Raw genomic sequence first — 27,743 nt, 5'->3', positions numbered from 1 at the left:
ATGCTGCCTACAGGAAGCTGTTTGTGAACTGTTCTCAGTCCAACAAGAACACTGAGGTGTTTTAATGGCGCTTTCAAAGTTTTAGGTTGTTTCTGTAGTTTAAATCAGTTGAGGAGTTAGTTTGCTTAGCACGTTTCCTCCTCAATTTGTTTTGTTTTCACACAAGCACAAACCTAAACACATTAAAATGTGCTCCAATATGGGGTGCCGAGTGGTCTAGCAGTCTAAAATGCCGCCATTATAATCGGTAGATCGCTGATTCGAATCCTGGTCATGTAGCTTGCCATCAACTGCTGAAGCCCTGAGAGAGCACAATTGGCCTTGCTCTCACTGGGTGGGTAGATGGCGCTCGTAGTTTGTTGTGGGTAGATGGTTCTCTTTCCCCTCATCACTCCAAAGGGTGATGTCGAACAGTACAAGGCGTCTGTGAGCTGATGTATCAGAACCGAGTCGCTGCGCTTTCCTCCGAGTGCGCTGTGATGCTACTCGGCAATGATGCATCAGCAGCAGTTCGAAAAGAGGTGGTGTCTGGCTTCACATGTGCTAGTCTTCACCCTCCTGGTGTTGTGGCATCACCTGTGATGGGAAATGTACAGTCTGGGTTGGACAATTGGCCTAGCTAAATGTGCTCCAACAAAGCATGTGAGCCTGCTGGATTCTCTGATTGGTCATGTGTCTGATCCACAGGAACCAGCACAACACACACTACTAACACACCACCACCATGCCCATGTGACTGAATAACCCACCACTGCTGCTCTATGGTGGTCTTGACATACTATGAACGTTTGCAGAGAAAAAGGAGGACATCAGTCTGTAATTCTAGAACTAGTTGTGCTTAGTTGGTTAAAAAAACTGATAAAATAATGGATCTATGTAACGCTGCTTTGTGACAACTTTTGTTGTTAAAAAGCGCTATATAAATAAAATTGAATTGACTTGAATTAAATTGGATAGCAGGGGCAACGGTCATAATGTTATATTAGATCTGTGTATCTGTAAAGGGAAGGAACACAAACATGAGCATTTCCATAGAATAACCCTAATGTAAAGCTTAAAACAAAACAGAGTGGAAGTGGTGAGTGTGTGAGTATGTGAGTGTATTGCCACGTGTTTTGTGAATATATGTGTGTATGTGTGTGTGTGTGTGTGTGTAGCTGGCCCCCTCTGCACGTGAGTGGGCCACAGCTGGACACATTGCCAATCAGTGCCAGTGGCAAAGCAGTGACACGCCTCGTACAGTAGGAGCCCGGCTTCGTGGTTTTAGTTCCCATTATGCCATAAAAGCAGATTTATCGACACGTGAGCCTCTCTATAGATCTCCCGCACACGCCGCTGACAAATCGGCCCGCAGCCTGGCCAGAGATAGATTAGAAGCTAGATAGATGGTTAGATGAAGTGAGTGGGCAGTTCCAGCTTCCTGGGATGGATAGAGGAGATGGAACTGGGATGGGTGAACGTATGTACAGAGAGCTCTGTCAGTGGAGGAGAGGTTGAGAGGGAGGGCTGGGGACCGGTCCAGGCCGCGAGGCTGAAGGGCTGACTGAGCCTGTTCACGTGAGTGTGAGCGGGCAGCACAGCAGTGGTCAATAGAGCTGGTGGCACTCTGGGTCTGACTGGTCTTACAGTATGAGCAGCAATATGATGCTGGTAGTAATGGTGGGAACGCTGCTAATGGTTCTAATGGTGCTAATGATGTTCGGGTCCTGATGGCAGTCAGGTGCAGGGCAGGGGTGTTCTGGGTGGTGCTGAGAATCCTGGTCTCGGCGCGCTGGTACTGCTACTGTGATCGGCAGAAGACACACATAACCCGACTGCCGGCTCCTGTGGTGAGTGATTGACTGTATGTTTGCAGTGTCTATCAGGGTCTGCTATTGTTATGTTGAAGAAGAAGTTTCTGTTAGTTTCTGTTAGGCTTCTACATGTTTTTTTAATATCAGTATATAAATATATTGCAATAGAAAATGTTTCAATAGAAATACAGCATAAACAGAAATAAACATTTTTGAATGCATTTTATTAATATCCCACCGAGATCCACACTGAGCCAGCAGCTACTGTATATAGCAGGGGTCTCCAAAATGTTTTTTTTGGGGGCTCGAAGAAGAAATATATTTGAATTCACGGGCCACAGACTCTGTAATGACAAATAACAAATAATGAAATATACCACTTTAAATAATACAATAATTTACACACCATTTTACTTGACTTATTATCTTTATCTATCTTTGACAGTGTTGTGTAAACTTAATGTTATGATGTCTTTTAATATTAGACTCCTTAATTACGGCAACTTTTAGACTCTTTTGCTCTTTTTCTGTGCTATAACTGAACACTCTCGGCACTCTTAGACTATTTGGCCCGTTTTTCTGCGCTACAACTGCACACTCTCTCGGCTTTTAGACTCTTTGGCCCGTTTTTCTGCACTACAACTGCACACTCTCTCGGCTTTTAGACTCTTTGGCCCGTTTTTCTGCGCTACAACTGCGCACTCTCTCGGCTTTTAGACTCTTTGGTCTGTTTCCAGCGCTACAACTGAGCACTTCCTCCACTTTTAGACACTTTGGCCCGTTTCTGACACCTAGCGTTCAAACTTTAAATCTCACATTATAAAAACCTACTTAACAGTGGGCTGACTTTCATTCTATTTCTAAAATACCTCACCGTAGTTTGGACACCCCTGGTATATAGGTATTCTAAACTTCATAATTGAGGACCAGAGTAACCTCCAGCTACAATACCCTACAGGCACATAACAGTATTAGACATTATCCTGACGTAAATGTTTTGTTATCTGATGTCAGGACCAAAATTAAACCTGAAATGAACGTCTATTGATGTCGGTGGCCAGCTGGAAATATATATATATATATATATATATATATATATATATATATATATATATATATATATATATATATATATATATATATATATGGACTTGTCATCAAATTTCAGAGAGTAATCAAGCTCAGAAAAAAAAAAAAAAAACATTAATTCCAACCAACTGTCAGCTATTTGACTTTACCACCATTAATGTTGATTTAACACTGGCAAATTTATTATATTATACATGGTAAAAAAAAAAAAAAAAACTTTTTTTTACTTGTAAGATTTATAAATGTATGCTTTATATATATTTGTTTTAGTTTTAGTTCGTTTAACAAAGTATATGTTTATGGATTAATGTTTATTAGCGTTAAAGTTTTTAGAAATATTTAGCTTCCTTATACCCTCACAAATACTGTACAAAGCAAAGCAAAAATAAATAAATAAATAAATTCGGCCTACTTGATGCCCAAGTCCTCCCACCTCAATGGTTTATCTATTATAAATACCCCCAATTTGTCCCCAGTGTCATCTTTAAAAATCTAAAATCTATGCTTGCCTGGTTATACTGATGACTTTTTATCTGTTTAGAAAAAAAATCTTTGCTGTATGGTTAATTTAAAGGAACTTGGTACTATATAGCATCAGAAAAAGGGTGCAAAGAGTCAAATATTTTGTTTAGTACTGCAAAGAAACCTTCACTGCTCAGTTTAAAGAAGGATTATCCAAACAATACTGGTGATTTGTGCATTGGGAAAACAGTAGCAGACTTTGAAAAAAAGTAAAAAAAAATCTAAATAAAATTTAAGGTGTATCAGTCTTGAATCTCCAACAAAAAATGAAAATCTTCAAGCTTCGGAAACGAAGCATGTCTTGGCCTGGGCTGAGGGGAGCATTCCGTAAACTTTTCAAAAAAATTTCATTAATGATGAATTGAGTTAAGTCAAAAAGGTGGTTACAGGTGTGCTAAAGGAACCAAATGGATCGTATGCCCAGTTGCCAAACCAGTAAAATCAGAAAAAAGCTTTTGCTTTTTTCCATTGAATTTGCACAAAGGAGTTCTGGAGAATTTGCAGCTTATAAAATAAGTGGTTTAGAGTGCAAATGTAAAATATTTTAACATATGAATCCCTCACACAGGACTTTCTGTATTCAGGGAATTAAGAGTAATATATCACTTTGTTTCAGTCAGCTTTTAACTTGCCGGTTTTTGCTGGCCTGGCTGCAGTAATTTTATGCTGCTTGTTGCTCTTTAGGATGTGCCAACTTTACTACAGATAAATTAATTACAAGCTGTGTTTCATGTGTCACTCCTCTGTGTTCCTCTCCACTTCTTTTAACCTGCTCAACTACAATCCCCATAATCCACCTCTTTTGAAGGACTCTTTTGGTCACAATCCCCATCCACACTCATAGTGCTGATTTGTGTCACCTGTGCCTAATTATCTGTGTGTATATATATATATATATATATATATATATATATATATATATATATATATATATATATATATATATATATATATATATATATGTCTACTGGTCATATTTGTTGTGAAGTATTGCCAGTCATTCAAATTGTAAACTTAGTTGGGTTTTTTTTTGTGTGTTTTTCAGTCTGATCATTGGTCTCTGCCTGTTTTTCTGTGTTTTTCTGTTTCTGGTTCTGTTTCTTGATTTGTTTTCCTGGATTTTTTTCAGGATCTTTTTTTGGCACCCTGTTTTTGTTTTTTCTTGTCTGTTGAGGTTAGCTTTGTTCCTGTGCTACTACTCACCTATAGTTCTATTTACTCAATTAGACCTTTTCATCTGCAAGTGTCTGGTCAGTCCATCAAGCTTTACATTATGACAAATGTTATGAATAAATAAAAATGCTCTTGTTGCCGAATGCAATCAAATCCTCACAGCAATGCTGTAAAATCTAGTAGAGAGCCTTCTAGACACTTCTCTGGACAGTAGAGACTGTTTGTAGCTTGTAAAGATTCAAAAGAAACAATGATGGAGTCCCAGTGAGTCAGGTGTCCCAATACTTTTGTCCATTTTGTCATTCTGTTGAATAGTGTAAACTGCACCTAATGTAGCAATTAGCATTAAAAAAGATACTTCAAATCCCTGATTTTGGTCTTTTATTCTGCAGTTTCGCTACAAGAGACGCGTGTACACACAGACCCACCTGGATGACAAGCAGCTGTCGAAACTGCACACAAAGGTAAGGAATGAGGGTTTCTGTTCTTCTTTTTCTCACTTCTTTACCGAGTTCTCTCTGTTCTTTTTGCCTAAAGTGGTAAAAAGTGGTTAGCTAGCAGGGTTCCTTTACACTGCACATTCCTTCAGGACTGGATGTTCCTTTAAGCTGAGTTTCTGATGTATGTCACTGTGAGAGCGCTCTCTCTCTCTCTTCTCTCTTTTTTTCTCTCTCTCTCTCTTTCATGCTCCTGCAGATATTCTATACCATTTGACCTGTCCTTTTTCTGCTTGGTACTGCGGTGGGCAGATTTCTGCTGAACTAGGGGATAAAGATTGTTTGAGGAGATGAAGATGAAGGAATGTCAGGGTGATGCTGCTGCATTTGTTCATATCCATGTGCTTATCATCTTTGAAGAATGTTAAATATTAGATATTGCTGGCAAACAGTAGCAGCGGTATGATGGTGATGATAATGATGTACCAGCAGTAATAACAGACGCTGTTGGCCGCTTGGATAAAATGTTGGTAATGTGATTTTTTTTTTTTCTATCATGTTGAAATATCCAGGGAAGATCAGTCCGAGAGTCCTCAGGCCATCTAATCTGAAGAGCCTGAGTTATACCGTTAATCAGAATGACTCATTACTGCAATGAATGAAAATCAATTTTGGCCAAATACCAATTTCAGAATCATCATCTCCAGTGGAAACTCCTGCGCGGACCAATTTCATTTACACATGCTGTACCTTCAGTAGATGGGCTAATGGGGTTTCTGTGTGTGAGCGTTTTGCTGCTTCATCTGAAAAAAAAAAAAACTCTCAGCTGTCCAAGTGCTTGTGAATTTATGGGTCACAAATGAACACTAGTGACTTAATTGGGCCGTTTTGCAACCAGCTGATGTGGCACTGGTATAAAGCCCAGTCCCTCGATAATTCAGTCTCTGAAATGTAAACACATCATTTCATTTTATACTTACAGGTCTAATACAACTTCACCACTTAGCCCTACTCCTCTGTTTTGTGTGTGCATATCTAAAGACTGAACTTCTGGTTATACCAGCAAAACCATCTTTTCAACACAACTTCTCTGTAACCACCGACTCTCTCTCTCTCTCACCGACAAAGGTTGCTAGGAACCTGGGTGTCATGGTTGATGACCAGCTTCTCTTCACGCACCATGTGGCCTCATTTACTCGATCCTGCAGCTTCGCGCTTTATAACATCAGAAATATTTGACCGTTTCTGACGCAACAGGCCACTCAACTCCTGGTACAAGCAGTGGTCATCTCACGCCTCGACTACTGCAATGCCATACTAACTGGCCTCCCGGCCTGCGTAGTAAAACCACTCCAAATGATCCAGAATGCAGCAGCACGTCTGGTCTTCAACCAGCCAAAACGGGCTCATGTCACCCCGCTGCTCATTGAGCTCCACTGGCTACCGGTTGCTGCTCGCATCAAATTCAAAGCGCTTACAATCGCCTACAAGGTGATGACAGAACAGCTCCTTCCTACCTGCACTCACTCCTGACTGTTCTCATACAGAGTTCCCCAATGGTGGAACAAACTACCTTTTACTACCAGATCAAGAGAATCTCTCACTATCTTTAATAAACTCCTGAAGACAGAGCTCTTCAAAGAGCACTTACTCTCCTAACGCCTCTAACACACTAACTACTTCTAACCCCATTTCCTTCTTCCCCTCCTTTACTCCTCCATCCCATTATTTCCCTTCGACCTCCTTTAGGCCCCAGCTAAAGATGTTTTTACCTTTAACTTCTATTACGTTTGTACTTCATTATTGTAAGTTGCTTTGGACAAAAGCGTCTGCCAAATGTAATGTAATGTAATGTAATCTAGGGATAGGGTGTCCTGATTCTTGTTGGAACAACAGAGTTGTTAAAAATGAAAATAACCGCTGTATTATCTTTAATGTAGTTTAATGTAGTTGTAATGTATTATAGTAATTTCTTCATAACAAACAAAACTAGCTATGTTGTTAACTAGGTAATTAAAGGTTCCATTCCACCTTAAAAGGATGCAGCAGTGTTATTCTGGCAGTTCTGATGTTGCTGCATGATTTAAGGTGGAATGTAAAAGTTCTAACAAGAAGCAAAAAGAGAACTTAATCACACAGTCTCTGAGGAATTAGAGGTGGATAATAATAAACAACTGTGTATTCTTCACTAAGAAAAAAAACGTTTTTTTTACGTCATATCAGGTTCTTTAAAGGTTTTCCCATTTCTTAAGAGGAGGATGATTTCTGCCACTTCTATTTGTAAGCCAGTTCCAAATGCGAAGGGGCACACTTGAAACAAAGTGCAGACCTATAGGATTTTTTTAGACTGGTTGTGATAAGAGCCAGAGCTCCACTGAATCTACCACGGGTCTTCTAAAGTTGTATACTCTATGCCATGCTGATAATAAAACACCTTGCCAGTGTTTTATATATAAATATGCTTCAGGTCAAAAGCTTTTCTTCAACTCTTGTTAAATACTGTCTCTGTGTCAAAGACCAAGACTCAAGTCGCATATTGACTCGAGTCCAAGTCTTGGACTCTAGACAAATGCTGACGCTCCAGCTCAATAAGATTTTGACAGACATTAGTTATGTGTAGACTCAGTCATAGACATGGGCTCAATTTGCATGATGACTTCAGTAAGAGACTTAAACTTACGGTCATACTGTATATTGGTTTAAGCTGAAGACTCACACTCTAGACATACTGTATGCTGACTGAAATCCGAATTTTGACATGAGTTGCTTGAGTCAATTCAAGCCTAAGGTTTAGACTCCATAATGTCAAAAACTTGGGGGCATATTTTAGCGATCTTTAACTCTAGATCTATAGCTATAGAATCCTATAGATAGGATCGGGCAGCTGAGTGTTGACCGAGTGTTGACAGGGGTTAAATCAGTCAGTGGCGCACCTGTGTTTCTTGCCTATTTACCTGAAAACACCTTATTCCAGACCACCACGCACATGGCCGTAAATATATTCCTAAACTCCAACTCCTTTATTTTAATGGCGCAGGTGCCAGGCATGGAAATAGATTGTTGACAGGGTGTAAGATAGCAACATGTATGTTTAGATAGCATAGTCACACCTTGAACAAGGTGTACGATAGGGCCTTTGGACTTGAGTTGTGTGTTGACCAATCAACTTGGTCTCCAGTCACACCTATAATTAATTTAAAACAGAGGCTTGGTTTGAGACACTTGGTCAAAGACGCAGGCTGTGTGTTGATAAGTGAAAGATTTAAGTCGCATATCGACTTGGACTTTAGACAGGTGTTGTCTCAAGTCAGAGGTTTCATTCATTTTGCATTTTAACTTGAGTCTAAGACTTGGATTGAAGGCAAATTCAAATTCTGACTTTAATTAGAGTTTTGGAAATGAGATATTTGTTAAAATAGCCAGAGTAATCTTATGTTGACTTAAGTAAAAGACCTTAACTTGAGAAAGTTAAGTCGCATGTTGACTCAACATGGATATGGAGTGAAATGACTCTGCCTTAAGGCTGAAGACTTTGAGAACAAGATTTAACAAAACCTTGATAAAAGTAAATGCAGTTTATTATGGATAGTGTAGCAAATTTACTGTAGTTATCATATACAAAAACAAATATTGACTCAGATTAGCATGAAGTGCTACATCTTTAAAAGGACCTAAGCTCCATAAAAGCCAGCTTTGTCTGTTGTATACATCCTGTGAAATGCAGTTGCTTTATGTTGCATTTCTATGGACATAACAAAACATTTGTACATACAGAATTTAAATGGAGTACTTTGCATCCATTATGTGATTTTTATTTTTATTTTTTTCTGAGACTGGAGGAACGTGTTTAGAGTCTTCATTGTGTTTATCGTGGGCACGGTGAGCAGGTATAACCTGCAAAGCGGATCATTTACGCATTTCGCATTTCTGCACATGCAAATTAGTGTCTTTTATTGGTGTTAATAAATCAGGCCCCGGGGCCGCCCGTGTAATGAGAGGTTTAATGTACGACACTCTGAATGCGAATAGTTCTTATCTCGTTTAAGAGTCTGAGCAGCGAGACTCAGCTAAAGCTGCACAGAGTACAGCTCACTTCCTAATGGAATAACTCTCTGATCCTGATACTCGGGCGCTGGTAATGATTGGACGGGAGCAGCAGTAGTGTTTAGTTGCTGGACTGCGCCATCTCTTGCCCGCATGGGAGGGGGGTCAAGCTGAGGAGAGGATGGACTCCATGACCGCTAATCCTCTTATCTCATTGACATACTGCTTTTCATTTGTTGTATTGACCTCGCCTGCTGGGTACTCACACATACACACACTTGTCAGTTTGCAGCAGAGTGGTGTGTGTGTGTGTGTGTGTGTGTGTGTGTGTGTGTGGGTGGGTGTGCTATGATGTGTATTGAGGTTACGCATTAGCCTGCGTACAGTTACAGTTACAGTTACAGTTGTTCTCTGCCATCCAGTCTGATGAATCTACTGTACCATCTACATTGCAGTAGTGATGGGTAATGTGATGGGATGTTATTGTTAATGTGATAACAGATCATTTTTAGGTTTAGGTTTTAGGTTTTTTTTGCAAAGAAAAAAATGCCCTGCTTTCTGACTACCAGGTCACGTGGCCACACCCCCTTTTTCCCAGGGACATGCAACCCTACTCTAACATGTGTATAATCAATGAGGGGTGTGAACATTCAAATGAAAAGATTTTAATTAGATTGGCTAATGATCTGATATTGATTTATGATACATGTGACTTTACCTTTCTAATATACATACAGCTCTGGAAAAAAATTAGAGATCCCTAAAAATGTTGATTCTTTGATTTTACCAAATTGAAACCCTCTATGATATAATCAAGAGTAAGATGGATGATCACAAGCCATCAAACCAAGCTGAACTGCTTGAATTTTTCCACCAGAAGCGTAAAGCATAAAGTATTTCAAAAGCAGTGTGTAAGATTGGTGGAGGAGAACATGATGCCAAGATGCATGAAAACTGTTATTAAAAACCAGGGTTATTTCAACAAATATTGATTTCTGAACTCTTAAAACTTTATGAATATGAACCTAATTTGAAAGCTCTGCATATTTTTTTTTACATTTTCTGCAAATAAATGCTCTAAATGACAATATATTGGGAGAAATGTTGTCTGTATTTCATAGAATAAAACAACAATGTTTATTTTACTTTTAAGTTGTCTCTTATTTTTTTTTCCAGAGCAGAAAAGGAAAAATATTTTTAATAATGTTTAGTGGAAGTCTGTATGAAAACAGTCATTTTGGAGCACTTCTATTGGTCTATTTATAATGAAACCACAAAGATACACAGTTTTTGCTGGGCAGTGGGAATATAAATGCCTACATCATTATTTGTCACTATCTAGTAGATACTAAAGGTGTAAAACAATATCATTGTCTGTAATTGTTTGTAGTTGTTGACCCAAATCAGAGATAGGGACTTAATTTAATGTCTGACTCAAGTCAGAGATTTGAAATCTGTTCACATTCTGACTTCTGCCAGACAAAAAGGCTCAGGCTTAAATAACTTGCATATTGAATAGGACCTGAAGTTTAGAACTTAGTTTTTATTTGACACATTTATAGATTTAGTTTGACTCTATTTTGAATGTTGTCTCAGGTCAGAGATTTTTGCTCCAGTCACATGTTGATTTGAGTCAGAGATTTTGACTCTAGTCAGAGATTTGGATTATAGTTGCCTGATGATTTGTGTCATAGACTTTGACATCTTGCATGAAAAAAGTTATATTTTTACAGAAGGCTACCAACTGTGTGTGTGTGTGTGTGTGTGTGTGTGGGTTGTCATAAGATGGACATGTAGTAGAAAGAGCTCTTTCTTCTGCTGAGACAAAAACGTCTTAGTTCAGAAGAATCTGATCTTATCAAAGCTTATTAATGCATTACTGCTCATACACATTTCCCTGCAGTCATGCCCTCAGTGCTGGTACACACACACACACACACACTCTCTCACACACACACACTCTCTCACACACACACAGACACACACACATAGACACACAGTCTTCAGCCATCACCTGGACACTCTCACCTGACCAGCATTTAGAGGCCATCCTGACTAGCATTAGTGGCAACCCTAATGCAATAGAGCTGTGTATCAGAGAGAGAGAGAGAGAGAGAGAGAAGAGAAGAGAGAGAGAGAGAGAGAGAGAGAGAGAGAGAGAGAGAGAGAGAGAGAGAGAGAGAGAAAGGAGAAGAGACACACAGGTGGTGCTGGAGAAAGCTGAAGGAAGCTCAACTCCTCTTTCACACTTCACGGAGGAGCTGTTTGTGTGTGTGTGTGTGGGGGGGGGTGTGAATTAAAGAGCCAGATGCTCGTTTAGCGCTATTTTAGCTCTCCTGTCTGAGTGCATGTCAGACATGCAAATGAGCCCGAACTTAAACTTGTCCAAAAGCATGCTGGAACAGGCCGTTCCCATTAATCAGGGGTGAGGAGCTGAGGGCAGGAGTCCAGCACTGTTTGGATTGGTCTCTGCTGTAACACACAGACTACACTGGAGCTGACAATTAGGTGGGCTCATCTAGGTGGGCTTGAGCAGGAGAAGCACAAAACCCAGGAACCCAGGAACCCAGCCACTGGAGTTCTACCCCTACTGTAAAATCTTCTTAATGAGGGCTCTTCAAATGCTTCTACGTTATCCAATTCTTCTTCTTCTTGTTTTTCTTCTTCTTCTTCTTCTTCTTCTTGTTTTCTTCTTCTTCTTTTTTCTTTTTCTTCTTTGTCTTCTTCTTTTTCTTCTTCTTCTTCTTTTTGTTTTCTTCTACTTCTTTTTCTTTTTCTTCTTCTTCTTCTTCTTCTTCTTCTTCTTCTTCTTCTTCTTCTTCTTCTTCTTCTTCTTCTTCTTCTTCTTCTTCTTCTTCCACCCTGTTACTGTATGTGTGTGTATGTGTGCGTGCGCGTGTTGTCATATGATGGACAAGTGGTTGAAGCTTCTTCTTCTTCTTCTTCTTGTTTTTTTCCTTTTTCTTCTTCTTCTTCTTCTTCTTCATTTTCCTTTTCTTCTTATTCATCTTCTTCTTCTTTTTCTTCCTCTTCTTTTTGTTTTCTTCTTTTTCTTCTTCTTCTTCTTCTTCTTCTTCTTCTTCTTCTTTTCAAGTTTTCAAGCAGTTAACACATTCCAACTCCAAGTTGATTGACAGTCACATTCTGTGTAAGCCAGGCTTGTGTATACAGGTGTTTGATTGGATCTCCCCCCATTTCTACACCCAGACTAGACTAGACAAACTGTTTGTGTGCATGTACACATATGTTTCAGCAATGGTAGCTGAACGCATTCATTAGAAGGGTTGTCCACACACATCTGGACACGTTATACATTTTTTAGCAGTTCTCTTTTTCTGCTTTTCCTAGTATTAGAGCTGCAGTTGTAGCAGAAACATCAAAAGCACCAAACTAAAGCTGTGACTGTAATGTTTCAGCTGATCAGTCTAGAATCTGTTCTTCAGTTCCTCTGTTTGAGAGCTGTTTGAATTTAGGAGTTGAATCACCCTCGGGGCTTACCGTAGGGAGCTACGATCTGTCAGAATGATCAAATGTAGCAAAAAAAAGAGATCATAGCAAGTGAAATCTTTTTCAATCTAGTCTATGTATCTGATATTTCTTATTTTTACACTGTTGTACAGATATCATAAGTCTATTTAACATTTTTATGAACTGTTTAGCTTTTTAATAAAGTTTTGATTTATTGATAAAAAGCTTAATCATCTTTATATATTTATTATATACAGCTCTGGAAAAGAAAAAAATATTTTCTTTGATTTTACCAAATTGAAAACCTCTGGAAAAGAATCAAGAGGAAGATGGATGATCACAAGCCATCAAACCAAGCTGAACTGCTTGGATTTTGGCACCAGGAGTGGCATAAAGTTATCCAAAAGCAGTGTGTAAGACTGGTGGAGGAGAAAATGCCAAGACACATGAAAACTGTGATTAAAAAACAGGGTTATTCCACCAAATATTGAATTCTGAACTCTTAAAACTTTTTCAGAAACTGAAGTGGTCTCCAAATTTTCCCAGAGCTGTATTCATGACGCCATGTGTTCTTGAGTATATGGATTGGACACAGCTAAAACACATAAAAATGCAAGTGTAAATGTAGTCTGTGACCTTGTTTATACCTGGTCACTTCATGAGATTAGTACCTGGATTGTATTCTAATAAAATTTTCTTCAAATGACTGAAATCCATTTGCTGCAATATTATAACAGGCGTTTTGGTTGTAGTAGGATAGGAGTTTAAATTGTACTGGGAGGAGATTTGGCTGTAAAATGCATCTTACGGTGACGGAATGTGTGTCTAACATTTATATAACGTGGCTCACAAGTGTCTCAGACTACTTTGTGAAGTGATTTGAGTTAATGTGTCAAATTTCTGTCTGTTTTAAACGTGTCGTGAGTATTGTTACGCTTGCATTTTTATGTGGCTTTTTTCTAATCTAGATATATAATCCAAGACTGATATACTGAACAGATAAAGTGACCATGTGTAAAAAAAATGTGTATAAGACATTTATACTGGTTATAATCACTTAAACCAAATAAACATACAGTAATGTATAATAAGATATCTTCTAGTATTCATTTAATAATCTAAAAATGGAAAATGCTAGAGATATGTAGACTTCCTATGTCGATTTAGGAAGATTTGACTTTGTGCAGGACAGAGCAGGGGTGATGCTTTGTCTTGGGGGAACCTGGAAGTTACACCAAGCAGCCCCACCATGTGCAGCAGATCCTTTAAGTCCTTTAAGTTGTGAGGTGAGACCTAGATGAGCATCAGTGAGCCCTGGGCATCAAATACTCTGTTGCTGGTTTACTCGTTTCCCTTCCTTGGAGCACTTTTGGTGGGTTGTGCCCTGCTGAATTGTGGAAGCTCCACAGGGACCATAGACTTGAACTCTCTCTTGCTCTCTCTCTATCTCTCTCTCTCTTTCTTGCTTGCTTGCAGTAAGATTTACCTAAAACTGCCTGCAGGAAGCAGCATCTGCAGTCTGTCTGTGTGTCTGTTTGTGTGTTTGTGAAAGAGAGAGAGAGAGAGAAAGAGAGAAAGAGAGAAAGAGAGAGAGAGAGAGAGAGAGAGAGAGAGAGAGAGAGAGAGAGGGAGTTCTGTACTGAACGCAGAGGAGCTCCTAGACCAAGTCAGGGTTTGGTAGTCTCGAAGTACGTGCACTGTCTACAAAGTGGAGTCTCTAGAATTTGTGTGTGTAAGTGTGTGTGTGTGTGTGTGTGTAAATGTGTGTTTGGACTTTCCTCTGTTTTCAACATCCATCTCAGCTCTCTCCCAGTGCTCTCTCTCTCTCCCTCTCTCGCAATCGCTCTCTCTCTCTCTCTCTCTCTCTCTCTCACTTTTTCTATAGCAAAGCCTGAATGAACACAAACCCATTACTAGCAGCCACTGAAAGCAGACGACTGTATGAGTCATTCCACTGACTACTCATGAAAGAGAGAGAGGGAGAGAGAGAGGGAGAGAGAGAGAGAGGGAGAGAAAGAATGGATGAAGACAGATGTGTGGGATAGAGTGAGAGATTTCCTTTTATCCTTGTTTTTGTTGTGCAGTTTGAAGGTGTTTGTTGTATCTGCGTGGGTGTTGGGAATACCTCTCTCTCTCTCTCTCTCTCTCTCTCTCTCTCTCTCTTTCTCTTCCTTTCTCTCATTTTTAATACAGCACAATATACACTATGGGTTAGTTTCCCAGACAGGGATTAAGCTTAGTTGTAGACTATATTCTATATTTTCAGTTCATGTAAGATTAATCCCTGTCTGGGAAACTGCCTCTATATTGTTTATCCAGTATTATATGCCCTACTGTCACCATGCCTAATGTCAGGTGTGGGCTAGAGGAGTATATATATCTTGTTAAGTATGACCTGTGGAAAACAAGGACAGGAATGACTACTGACCAACAGTTTGTTCCAGGTAAGACTTTAATGTTTTGATGACTTTTCTTTATGTAATATTTTAAACATTTTCAATAAAACAGGATAAAAATACCAAAAAAAATGTAGGCTAAAGGCTCGAAAAAAAGGAGGCACCAAATGTCATTGCGTCAAGTCAAGTTACGTCAAGTTCTTCGCAATAACATCCAGGGAATCGCCAAGCCACCTATCTATACATTGTCTTGCACATCATTGTCACGTCAAGTGTACCTCCTTTAAGATCTATGAGGAAACCTGCAGTGTGCGGAAAGTGTTCCTGGAGAAAAAGATCAGGGAAGCCATCAACTACACTGAGCACGCCAAGAAAAACAAAAAAACAATGTGGTGTACACCATGAAGCACCAGGGATGCACTCTGTATGGCTTTGGAGGTTTTAAACGCTCATTTAGAACAATGCTTAGAATAATGGCTCTTTAAAAACAATATAAACCCCCCAGCATTAATCTGTAGAGCATTGGAAGGAACTGTGTTCTCTGATAGTTAGGAGTGCCAGATAGATGCGATCTTACATTTCCTGACACTACTCAATTTAGTGTTTCTCTTGTGTACAGGAAATACATCAAGTGTATGTATATGTACATAAGGCATTACTACCCACAGTGGACAGTACAGTGGTAATGGTAATGATCATGACTGGTGGTGTCTGGCTAGGTTAGTCCAAGGGACTCTTGCTGAAAAGCCTCCAGATGCAAGTTCCACAGGACAGTGCAGCATTCTTTAGCTTCTGTGGGGACGTGGCAAAAGTCATGGGACAGGGTACTAGTCTTGTGGAGTAAAGGTGTGAGTGCATATACTGTGATAAATAGTCAGAGTGCGTTTTATGGAGTAAAGGTGTTATTTTGTGGAATTGGCAGAGTTGGGCCAAGCCCAACAAAGAGAGAAAGGAAGTGTGTGCGTGTGTGTGTGTTAGACTGATACACATACAGAGAGAGAGAGAGAGAGAGAGAGAGAGAGAGAGAGAGAGACAGATTGTGAGAGAGATAGACAGTCCGAGGCAAAGACAGACAGAGAATGGCTTTCTGTTTGCCATTTTCTCTGTGGGCGGGGCTTAGGGCAAATCGGTTCCGGTCACTGGGCATGGTGCAGGTGACTGCGTGCCAGTGTGTGTGTGTCCCAGTGTGCACTGTGGGGCACAGTGGGATAATACCCACCTAGACATAAACACTGAGAGAGAGAGTGTATGTGTGAGAGAGAGAGAGAGAGAGAGAGAGATAGTGAGAGGCATAGAGAGAGAGACAGCTAGACAGATTTCCGTCGACCCCGGGCAGTCTTTCCCCCCTTTTCAATAGCCGCCACTCCCTCGCTCCCTATTTCTCTCCACAAACGAGCGCTAAGCCTATCTCTCCTCCCTCTTTTTCTCTTTCGCTCTCTCTCTCTCTCTCTCTCTCTCGCTCACCCTCCCTTCCTCTCCGCTCCCTTTCCATCGCTGCATCCTGCAAAAATCAGCCCCTTCCTCACACCATGCATGTGTGTGTATTTGAGTGAGTGTGTGAGTGAGTGGCACTCTGGAGAGAGGTGAGCACGGTGGAGAGAGAGAGACAGAGAGGGAGAGGAAGCTAGAGAGAGAAGTGGAGTAGAGGTGGAGTGGATGGAGGGATAGGTGAGGGGGCATGTGGAGGATGAGAGTGTGTTGAGTGGAGGAGGAGGAGGAGGAGGAGGAGAATGGGGGGATCGCTCGGAACGAAAGAAGGCAGAGAGAGGAAGGACAGGAAGGCACGCAAGGACGTCAAGAAGTCCAAAATCAACAGTAAGGTATCCACTCTCGCTCTCTCTACCTCTTTGTCTTCCTCCTCTCTTTCGCTCACTCTGTCTCTCTCTGTCTTTCCTGCTGTCCCCTCTGTCTCATTTTCTCCAGTCCATGCATGAGTGTGTCTGCTGCACTGCATTCCCACAGCGAGTGTGTGTGTGTGAGGGTGTGTGTGTGTGTGTGTGTCTGGCATGTTAATGTGTGAAAGTGAGAACAATGCTGCAGAAGGCTGTAATAGGCACAGTCTCTCATACACACAAACACACACACACACACACACACACAGTCTCAGTCATGCTGTCTATGTGAAACACACACACACACACACACAGACGGATATGCATGCACACGCTGCTGTTTGGTGTGCAGATCAGTAGATCTGACTTTGGACTGAAGCAGTAATCCTCCGTTCAGTACGGCTGCTGGAGCATGTGGCAGCAGCGAGAATAAGAGAGTGTGTGTGAGAGCGTGTGTGAGAGTGTGTGTAACAGAGTGAGAGAGTGGCGGGAGTACAGAAGGAAGAAGAGGAAAACTTTCCCGTGTCCTGCATTCCGATGCTGCTTCAGACTGGCAGACTGGCAGAACCCAGTGCTTTAATGGAGTGGATTGATGCTGGTTAATAAGCAGCTCGATGGTCAGTGAGGAAGGCAGATGAGCAACTGTGTGGACCAGGCTGTAACGCTGATGACCCGTCACTCTGACCGTCTGTTACACAGGGCAGGATGACCAACACACGTGTTTATACCATATACTACATACTACAGACATGTACATACTATTCACTGTATGCTACACCCTTGCATATACTATGTACTGTATGCTACATATGCATACACACTATACTCTATATACTAAACACATGCATACTATTGTATATACTACTCATGCATACATGCTATATACTTGCTACAGATTGCAACCTACATTATACTGTGTCGTACACACTGACACATACTACAGTATATACTATATTCTGCATGTGCATGCATACTATACCCTAGATACACTAGGGTTTCCCAACCTTTTGCAATCCGCCCACTTAACCCACCCCAAAACAGTTCACAGTTTAAATACAAATACAGCACATCCATTATTTCTTATTTTTTTGTTTATGTGCAAATGAAGCCTAGTGCTAGTTACTCACTTTTTTTTCGGACACTCCTTCATTTGTAGATGATCCAGCATCAGGGACTTTTGTTGTCTTTAAGAAAAAGGACAATATTCTCCAATAATAAACCAATCAGCAAATCTTAAATCAAATTTGCTGAACTGTCTATATACAGGAACAATAGGGACAAAAAGTTTATCTATAAAATTAATTAGCAATAAATAATTATGACATATTATGTACTATAAACTATATACAACACATTCATATATGATATTTTTCGGGAACACTTTTCAATAAAGGTACATTAATTAACAATACTTATGACAGAATGTCTCAACTAACTATTCACAAACTATAGTTGAGTATTATTAATCATCAAAAATGTATGAACAAATGTCTCAATTCACTATTTTTGATCATTAAAATTTTGTTTTAATTAGTGTTAATTAATAATTAGTTGAGATATTACTTAACCCATTACTGTAACCCTTATTGTAAAGTGTTACCCATTTTTTTTCTTACTATATACTATTTACCACACACACCTTACACACTTTATCATACTGCATACTACACCTGTGCACACTGTATACAACTTACAGCACAGCTGTACTGTACATACTATAGATTTGCTTTAGACATGCTATGTACATATTGCATACTACACACCTTCTCATGCTACATGCTACACACTACATGTGTGTGTACATAATGCATGCTACATACACCATGCATGTAAATACTATATATATATATATATATATATATATATATATATATATAATGTATGCTTTAATGTATTACACATACTACATTTTACACACAATTAAATACCATATAACACACACTATAGATCTGCGCATACATGCTTTACAATACTACACATTACACATACTATATGAAACATACTGTATTCATACACTATACTTACTATACTACAAGCTGTTCATTTTAAATACTGCTAATACATATTTCTTCTGAGGTTTCTTCTTTTTTTGTTGAATTAACTCAACAGTTAAATCTCAACTTTCCAGGACTGCCTTTTTTTTACTAGATTTTGGAACATTTCTCTAAGGATTTCATTGCATTCTGTGACAGGTGCTTTAGTGAATTCAAGGTGTTCGACAATGATCAACACCTTATTTCAACCCAAATGCACTGCATGGAGCAACACAGTGCCACAGCTCCACTGCTCGTTACTGAGGGCTTTATACCACTCTGGTCCATGCCTGGCATTAGGCACAATATATACAGCATATTATTTAATATCTACTATTAATTATGAATAATATAATTGCATAGTAACGTTTTAACAGATTTCTGCTTAATCTGCTGAAACTCATCGCTGCTATGCCGAGTGGAAGACAGTGTCCTGTAGTTAACAGGAGATGAATGGAGCATTGATTGGCTGTAAGGTGACTCATTTCTGGTTGCTCAGTGAAGACTACTGTATGCAGTGCTTAGAGAACTCTTATAAAGGCTTTCTGAAATTTTGTGGGCTACAACCTGAGAGCTCATAAAAGTCTGTGATCCTCTGTCTGACGATATTGAGCGCATGAATGTCTGAATTCTGAATCGGGTTTTATTACACTGAGCTCTGGACAGCATCTGGAGATCTCTGATAAGTAACCAATGAGGTGCTGCTCCTTCCGCCTCAGCTTTCTTAATGTAGCTTCTGTAATTAGCTGCCTGTCCATCTTGTCCAGTCTTTGATACCCGTGTGTATCATATTTGTGCTAGAGTGTATTATCTCAATATATGAGCACATGCTGTTAATGGCTGTGTGTATTATGTTAATATTCTTGTATGTGTGTGTGTGTGTGTGTGTGGTTGGCAATGGCAGTGTGTATTGTGTTGATTATAGTGTGTGAGCTGTTAATGTCAGTGTGTATTGTATTAATATTGGGGTCTATTATTTCTGTACCATTTTATGTTGCTTTCATATATATGTATAGTATGTACAGTTCTGGAAAAAAAAAATAAGATACCACTTAAAAATGTTGAGTTTCTTTGATTTTACCAAATTGGAAACCTCTAAAATATATTAAAGAGGAAGTTGGATGATCACAAGCCATCAAATCAAGCTGAACTGCTTGAATTTTTGCACCAGGAGTGGCATAAAGTTATCCAAAAGCAGTGTGTAAGACTGGTGGAGGAGAACACGCCATGATGCATAAAGGTGTGATTAAAAACCAGGATTATTCCATCAAATATTGATTTCTGAACTCTTAAAACGTAATGAATATGAACTTGTTTTCTTTGCATTATTTGAGTTAATTATTTGAAAGTTCTGCATCTTTTTTGTTATTTCAGCCATTGCTCATTTTCTGCAAATAAATGCTCCAAATAACAATATTTTTATTTGGAATTTGGGAGAAATGTTTTCAGTGGTTTATAAAATAAAACAACAATTTACTGAGCTTATATAAATGTGTAAGTTTCTAATGGCAGCATGTATTGTATTTGTATCAGTATATATCATATTTTTCCAGTAGTGTGTACTGTGTAAATATCAGTGTGTATATGATTGGAAATGGCAGTGTGTATTGTGCTATTATCACTGTGCATCTTATTCATTCCAGTATGATGCTCCCTTATGGACACAGATAACACAGAATTTGCTTTGCATTTTGGATATTTGCTTGCAGTATGTATTATTCATTTCTTGGTTCTGTCATGTATTTGTATCAGCATCAGCACTCAGATACAGATAGATTTTTGATAGAAATAGTGCTATATTATTATTATTATTATTATTATTATTATTATTATTATTATTATTATTATTATTATTATTATTATTATTATTATTATTATTGTTATTATTATTATATTTTGGAGTATCTAACCCTAACTCTAAGCCTAACTTCAACCAAGAATAAACCCTAAACCTCGTCCTAACCCAAACCTTATCCAAAACCTTAGATATTTAGTGGAATGTGCTTTAAGAATCTATGAGGCATCTATAATGGACCATCCAAGTAAATTGTCACCTATTTTTGCAATTCATTTTATGAAGTTATCATGTTATATTTTTAATTCAGCGTGTTTGCTTGTAAATTGTGGTGCTTAGACTATACAATAGATTTTAGGATATAAAGTCAGTTGGTAATCATGTCCTATACAGTCCATTGCTGGGACGGTCCTGATGAGAGCCAGTTTCATCATAACATTTTTGATTGTTTTTGTGACTGTACTTGAGGATACTTTAGAAGTTCTTGATTTATTTCTGTACTTAGTTGAGTAGTTATTGCCATAATATGGATTAGAACATTACTCAGATTCACAACGTTACAACTGATGCTCTCAATCACATTAAAAGGCAAGAAATTCAAACTCTTCACAAATTCAGCACAGCTGTTAACTGAAAGCTTTTCCAGTTGACTTCAGGTGCTGTCTTTTTGATTTTAAAACAACATATTCACTTTACGGTTGGGCAATATTGCAATATTAATATAAATTGTGATAGAAAATATTTCAGTAATGGTGATACAATGTTTTTGCTGAATATTTTTATTTAATTTACTATTAATATACTAATATCACTTAGAAACTGTCTTAGAAATCAAGCCCTTTTAAGCAATGTTTGCCATTGACCTGTCAGCAACTGCTAGTAAGTAATACAGCTCAGAAAAAAAAAAAAAAACAGTTAACATAATGGCTAATATGCTCCAAGTCTGCCATGTCCACCTGTTACTATCATGGCTAACATGCTATTTTAGCTTCAGTGTAACATTTAGACAAAATTCATGATAACAAACAGCAGTATTCACCATATCTAACTGATGCAGTGCTATTAACCTGTCATCAACTGTTAATGAGTAATCCAGCTCGGAATAACAGTTATCATCTTGACACATTAACTCTTGATGAGTTCAGCACAGCTGTTAACTGAAAGATATTACAGATGGCTCTAGGTGCTGTCTTCTGAGCAAGAGGTGCTACTTTTAAGAACCTAAAATATAAAAAACCTATTCTGGATTGTTTAACACTTTTTTGTTTTCTAAATAGTTCCATATGTTTTTCTTCATAGTTTGGATGACTTTTAGTGTTAATCTACAATGCAAAGCCTTTTTTTAAATAATGAAAAAACACTAAATTTAAGATTTGCCCAAAGTTTTGCCTGGTACTGTATGTAGATATACTATAGTTGCTCTAAATTGTCTGTGTACTTTTGTAGATGTGTCAGAATCACAAGCCATTCATTGTGATAAGCATCATATTGACTGGTTCTTGCCAATACACATCCCTAGTTTGCTGATAAACCAACCAGTAAAATGTCACAGCCTTACGCATGTCAGTGAACATTCAATTATCCTGATTCCTTATCAATACAAGCCCAACTGGCAGCTCCAGTAGGCTTAAAAGCAGATTAATATAGGTATACTGTAAATGGTCTACATTCTGTACAGTGTTTTGTTCAATCTGCTATGTGTAAAATGTGTGTTCCATGTTGGAAAATGTCAAAACTAATAGTTTATTGTATTTCCTAGCTCTGATTTTCACCCTAAAAGTCAGAGTTTCTTGTCTAAACTGTGTTTTTGTGTGTGCATGTATGGTTCAGAGAGTTGGGGGCATGAACATAACCATTTCATTTCTTCTTTTTGAGCGCAGCGTGGTGGGGTTAATAGAGCATAAACACCGTATACGCTATACAGCTCTTATATTCTACCATCCTGACCCCATTCATATCCTCCACTGACTCCATTTCTCCCAGTCTGTTCAGTGCACTCTGCAGCGTAAGCCCACAGGTCACACTGCAGTTTCATACACCAGGGAACTGGTTGATGTAAGAGAAGAAAAATGAGTTTGTTATGTCCACTTATATAGAGATTGGATAACACAGCATGTTAAACTCAGTAGTCTCTTATATTTACTTGAGGGTTGAACAATAATGCAATATTAATAGATGGTGTGATAGAAAATGTTTCAGTAATGGTGATCTAATTTTTTTAGCTGAATATTTTTATTTCATTTACTAATAATATACTAATATCAGATAGATGCAGGTGTTCTACAGCCAAATATAGCCCTTTTAAAATAGAACTCTGGTGTAAAATGGACTTTTGTTGTAGTAAAACATGATAAAAACACTTATCTTTGATGAATAGCACACCTCCGTTCTCCCACAGCTTTCCAAGATACATAAATTTCAACAGTTTGTCCAAACACCCTTCAGACTGGGCGATACGGGGCATAATTTGCCACGATAAATCGCCTTTTCCTCCGCTATCCAGCTCAAAGTAGCTTCAAACCTCCTTGCTAGAATCCAAAGAGCCCTGACATTTAAAATGAGGCATTAATAGCTTAAAAAGTGCACAAGAAGCTTATTAAAAAACACTGTTTATACCCCTTAACGCGAGCTTCAGCTCTGAGCACCACCATATTTGTATTGATAAATTGATTATATCATAGACATATATATCTCCATTTTTGTAGATTTTTAGTTTACTACATAATTTGAACAGACAAACTGTCACTTACACTGTGCCAAAATTTCTTGATGAACGGACCAATAGAAACTCTTCAAAACGACCTAAAAAAAATATTTTTACATTGACGTCCATTGAAAGTTTAAAAGGTTTTTTCTGTTTTGGAGATAAGTGTTTTTCATTGGACAGCGACAATATACATAGACTCCAGGCGCCAAGAGGCAGGCTATGTGGAGGCTATGTATATATATATATGTCTGTTATTTTCAGTTCAGTGATGGCGACGCACTTGGCAGCCACACTCCAAGCCTGCAGAGACTGGCTGTTAGCAATGGAGCTAAATCTCTCCAACACTGCCAAGCCCAGCTCCTGTGTCTTTCAGCAACAAGGCTTTAACTGACTGAGTCTGTCTGTTAGCATTGCAGTGAAGGGTAACATTTTCTATGAATGTCATCTCTATAAGACTCTATAAACATACTCATAACACATTATAACGCATTCATAAACATGGCTATACATATTTATAAAAATGTATGATTCATCATAGCCATGTTTATAAATGCATCATGACCTGTGATTATAATGCTGTGATAATAAAGCGGTGTTTATAACATGTTATACATCAATACCAAGAAACTCAGTCCCTGCTTGCAGACTGTATTATGACTAAAAAAAGCTGCTTCCAACGTATATATATATATATAAACACACCCTCAGTAATCCTATAAATATATTTTCAACCACTGATAAATTATTCTTGCCTTGAACATAATATTAATAATAGTAAATTTTAATGTATTATAACAGGTCTTGTGCGCTCTAAGTAAAGTGCCAGACTTGCATTGTGGGACTACATTATTAACGATATATATATACACTATTTTAACATATATATTATAAGCACATCTTATAATGTATTATGATCACAATTCATAATGCTTAATAAACATGGCTATAATGGGTTGTGAATTTTTATAAATATTTAAAGCCATGTTTGTTATGCCTTATGATTGCATTATAATATGTTATGAATGTGGTTATAGAGTCTAATAGAGATGACATTCATAGAAAGTGTTACCCAGTGAAGCTCCTGTTCTAGTACACTCTGCTGAGTCTGTCTGAAGCAAACAAAGGATTCATCAGGCCAGATAATATTAATGCATAGACTTGAAATTATTGAACTATTGAATACATTGAATAAAATGTAGTAAATATGGTCAAATATTTAAATTTAGATGTATGGCATTTAACTGATGCTCTTATCCAGAGTGACTTTCTTATTACAGAGTTGCACCAATGTAGTGTTAGGAGTCTTGTCCAAGGACTCTTATTGGTGTAGTGCACCATTCAGTTATCCAGGCATGGAATTGAACCGCAGTTTCCTACACAATGTGGCAGTTAGCTTACTGGCAGGTAGTGATGTTGTCCACTGCACCACACCAAGTTAGCTCACTGGCATGTGTAACTGTCTCTTATATACTTTGTCATTTTTTCAGGCAATTAAAAGTACATGAATTATAAAAACATCCCACAAAGTATTAAAGATACTGTATACACTATTTACGTAACCTTTTACTGACTAACATTCATTATAGAGCACCACTATCAGTTTACTGCTTTCAAGCTGAGCAGAACGTGCAGAACACAATAGATCTTTTAGCCTAACAGTGTCAGTGCATTATGACGTATACTATATATGATGGAATCTATACTGTTCATATGAATAAAGCAAAATTTTGCAATATATTGTCATACACATTTGGCCGTATTGGCCAGTCCTTATTCATGCATATACTGTACGTATATATATATATATATATATATATATATATATATATATATATATATATATATATATATATATATATATATATATATATATATATGAAGAGTTTGGTTCCAAAACGCTATAAATCCATTTTTATCAATTTGATTAAAATGTGTTTTCTTTAGCAAGAAAGTTGTAGGCTGAAAACCATCATTTTCTGTTTCAAACTATCAAATACCATAGTAAGGTTAAAATAACACAAACAAATCAAATCAAGATTTTAATATTTAAAGATTTATTTTTAAAAAATAATTCTTTTTTTCGCAAAACGCAATAAATCCATGCCATGTTTTTTTTTTTCAAAATGTCTTATATATCCTTTGGCATCAATAGAATATTTTTTTTTACTAAAAATGTGCAAAATACAATAATAAATAACAGTAAATTGTACATCTGAATATAATAGTTTGACCATTGGGCCTAAAAACACAAATTTCAAAACATTTCTTTTCGAAAAAGTGCAAAATTTCATTAAAGAACAAGACATTAACACTATAAAATCCCCAAAATCACGTTACATTAATGTGCTGTAGTGTAATGTAGTGTAGTGTAGTGTAGTATAGTGTGTGTGTGTGTGTGTGTGAACTGCAGATGACAGCGGGCATTTCCCCCCCTCCTGAATGCCTCATTTTCTTTACCTTTTCACGTCCATGAGACTTTCTCTTTTTTTCAATAACTGCTTCACGAACAGGCTCCTCTATACCATCAAAACCGATCATTTTTGCGGACTTTGAGAGTGAAAAACGAAAGTTAAAGTAGGCTACACGAAATGCCGGCACGCTCAACAGGGTGCGTGCTATGATGTTTACATTCTATAGCTCGTGGAATGCTGCACTGTGATTCGATGAGGGGAGATGTGGCGTTCTGCGGGAAAACAAGACTGGCATTTGTTGCATTTTGGAAAGAAAGAGAGAAAGCAGGGCAGTATTACACGGCGGATGTGGCGTTTTGATGAAAATTGAATATTGGCTTTTTTTAAGAGTGGTCACATAACATTCTGATTCTGGCTCTAACTCATTTTTTTTTTAAACGGCGTTTATCGTGTTTTGGAATCAAATATATATATATATATATATATATATATATATATATATATATATTCATAAAATTAGTCGTGGTATAAACTCTATTATCAGAATTAAACATCCAAAAGCAGTGTACACATCGGGACCACAAACACACACAAAGTGCAGTTGCACTGTCCCAGGCCTCTTTTATAGGACTTGCCCTGAGGGCCACCATTAGACAGTGTAATGAAGCTTCAGTGAACAGCATCCATCAGAACACTGATACAGCAGCTGGAGCTACAGCAGCTGAACACACACGGCTCGGCACGTTTCAGGTCATTCTTGCCTCGCTGTACAACATACAGCCCACATAGTGCTACACACACACACATATACACACACACACTCACACACTCAGCCCACAGTGAGGCCGAGCTTTAGTACTCCAAGTGCTTCACTCCATTAGTGAACAGCAGAAGCTAGAGTGTGTGTTGATAGACCATGTAATGAATGAGCTTAAGTGGCTGCTGTAGTAATTATCCTCTCTTCTTCAGTCCTCTGCTCCACATGCGTGTGCATGCAGTGTCAGAACGGGGTAGGGACTGATATTGATGCATTTGCTGCCCATTGGAATGAGGTCACTTTAGCCTGGGTCACTGCAGGGCTTTCTTATAGATAGGCTTGTTAACAAATCTGGAGGTTTTAAATTGTTTTGGGACTAATTTTGTATGGATATGCTTAGAATTGGTCAGTTTAGGCGGATTTTTTAAATGGATTTTTACTTTCTAGACCTTGTCTGACTTACTAGCTTTCCCAAAAAAGTACCAAGAGGTCCTAAACAGTCAAAAAGAACCATAGAAGCCATAGTAAAGCAAGCATGAAACATCTGGCCTGTGAGGTTGTTTGAACTATAATGAACAATAATGAAAAAAATAAAAATAAAATAAAATGCTTCTCTGGTGAGCTTTTTTTTTTACATTCCTCCCCTGTCTCTCTCTCTGTCGCGCACGGCGTGACTTTAGTTTCCACCAGTTCTCGTTTTTCCACCCATACTTGGGCTCCCTATCCCCTTATAAGGGTGTTTTTTTCCCAGCTGTGTCCCAATTCACTAGCCAGGGCAGTGATAGTGTATTGGATCGTGACCCTGATTACACTGGTTTGATCCCGTGTGAGCGGTGTGTTTATTTATTTATTTTTTTTGTTTCTTTCTTCTTAAGTTTATCTGCTTTGAGATCAACTGTTCTGCAATTGGGTTCAACAACCCTCTGGGTTGAAGAGCTACTAGTCTGTACCACTCCATCCCATTACACTTCATTTTCCAAAACAGCCAAAACGGCCAATTTTAATTTCCGACCCCTGCAGTAAGGTATTGACCATCCTTAGTGCTTTTCTTACTCTTAGTAACAAGCAATATACTAGACACATGAAATATGTCTATATATTTGTGGATACCCCTTTTAAAAATGCATATTTAATTAAATAAATACTTTAAATTGCACCTATTGGTTTTGGGCATTGGGCCGAGGAGCAGTGGAACTGTGTTTTCTGGACTGATGCTCGTGCAGCCAATACTTGGGGAGTTGGGGATGTTGGGGAGTTGGGGATGAGTTGGAGATGAGGTGAGGTGA

At 38.3% G+C, this 27,743-nt stretch overlaps 1 protein-coding gene across 4 annotated transcripts in view; it reads left to right on the top strand.

The window, feature by feature from the left end:
- The window catches only part of shank3a (SH3 and multiple ankyrin repeat domains 3a), a 475,306-nt gene that overhangs the window by 212,526 nt on the left and 235,037 nt on the right, over positions 1–27,743 (top strand). For 3 of the 4 annotated variants that reach the window (XM_049483671.1, XM_049483669.1, XM_049483670.1), the window contains exon 4: positions 4,970–5,041. In XM_049483671.1, coding sequence (XP_049339628.1) covers positions 4,970–5,041 — 72 coding nt within the window. Of the gene's footprint in view, positions 1–4,969; positions 5,042–16,633; positions 16,743–27,743 lie in introns of those variants that run through there. The other variant, XM_049483672.1, reaches the window with a different exon arrangement.

Source organism: Astyanax mexicanus, chromosome 9 (assembly GCF_023375975.1).
Source record: "Astyanax mexicanus isolate ESR-SI-001 chromosome 9, AstMex3_surface, whole genome shotgun sequence".
Classification (NCBI taxonomy): Eukaryota; Metazoa; Chordata; class Actinopteri; order Characiformes; family Acestrorhamphidae; genus Astyanax; species Astyanax mexicanus.
The sequence above is the reverse complement of the archived record's forward strand: the minus strand, read 5'-3'. Positions and strand labels throughout refer to the sequence as shown.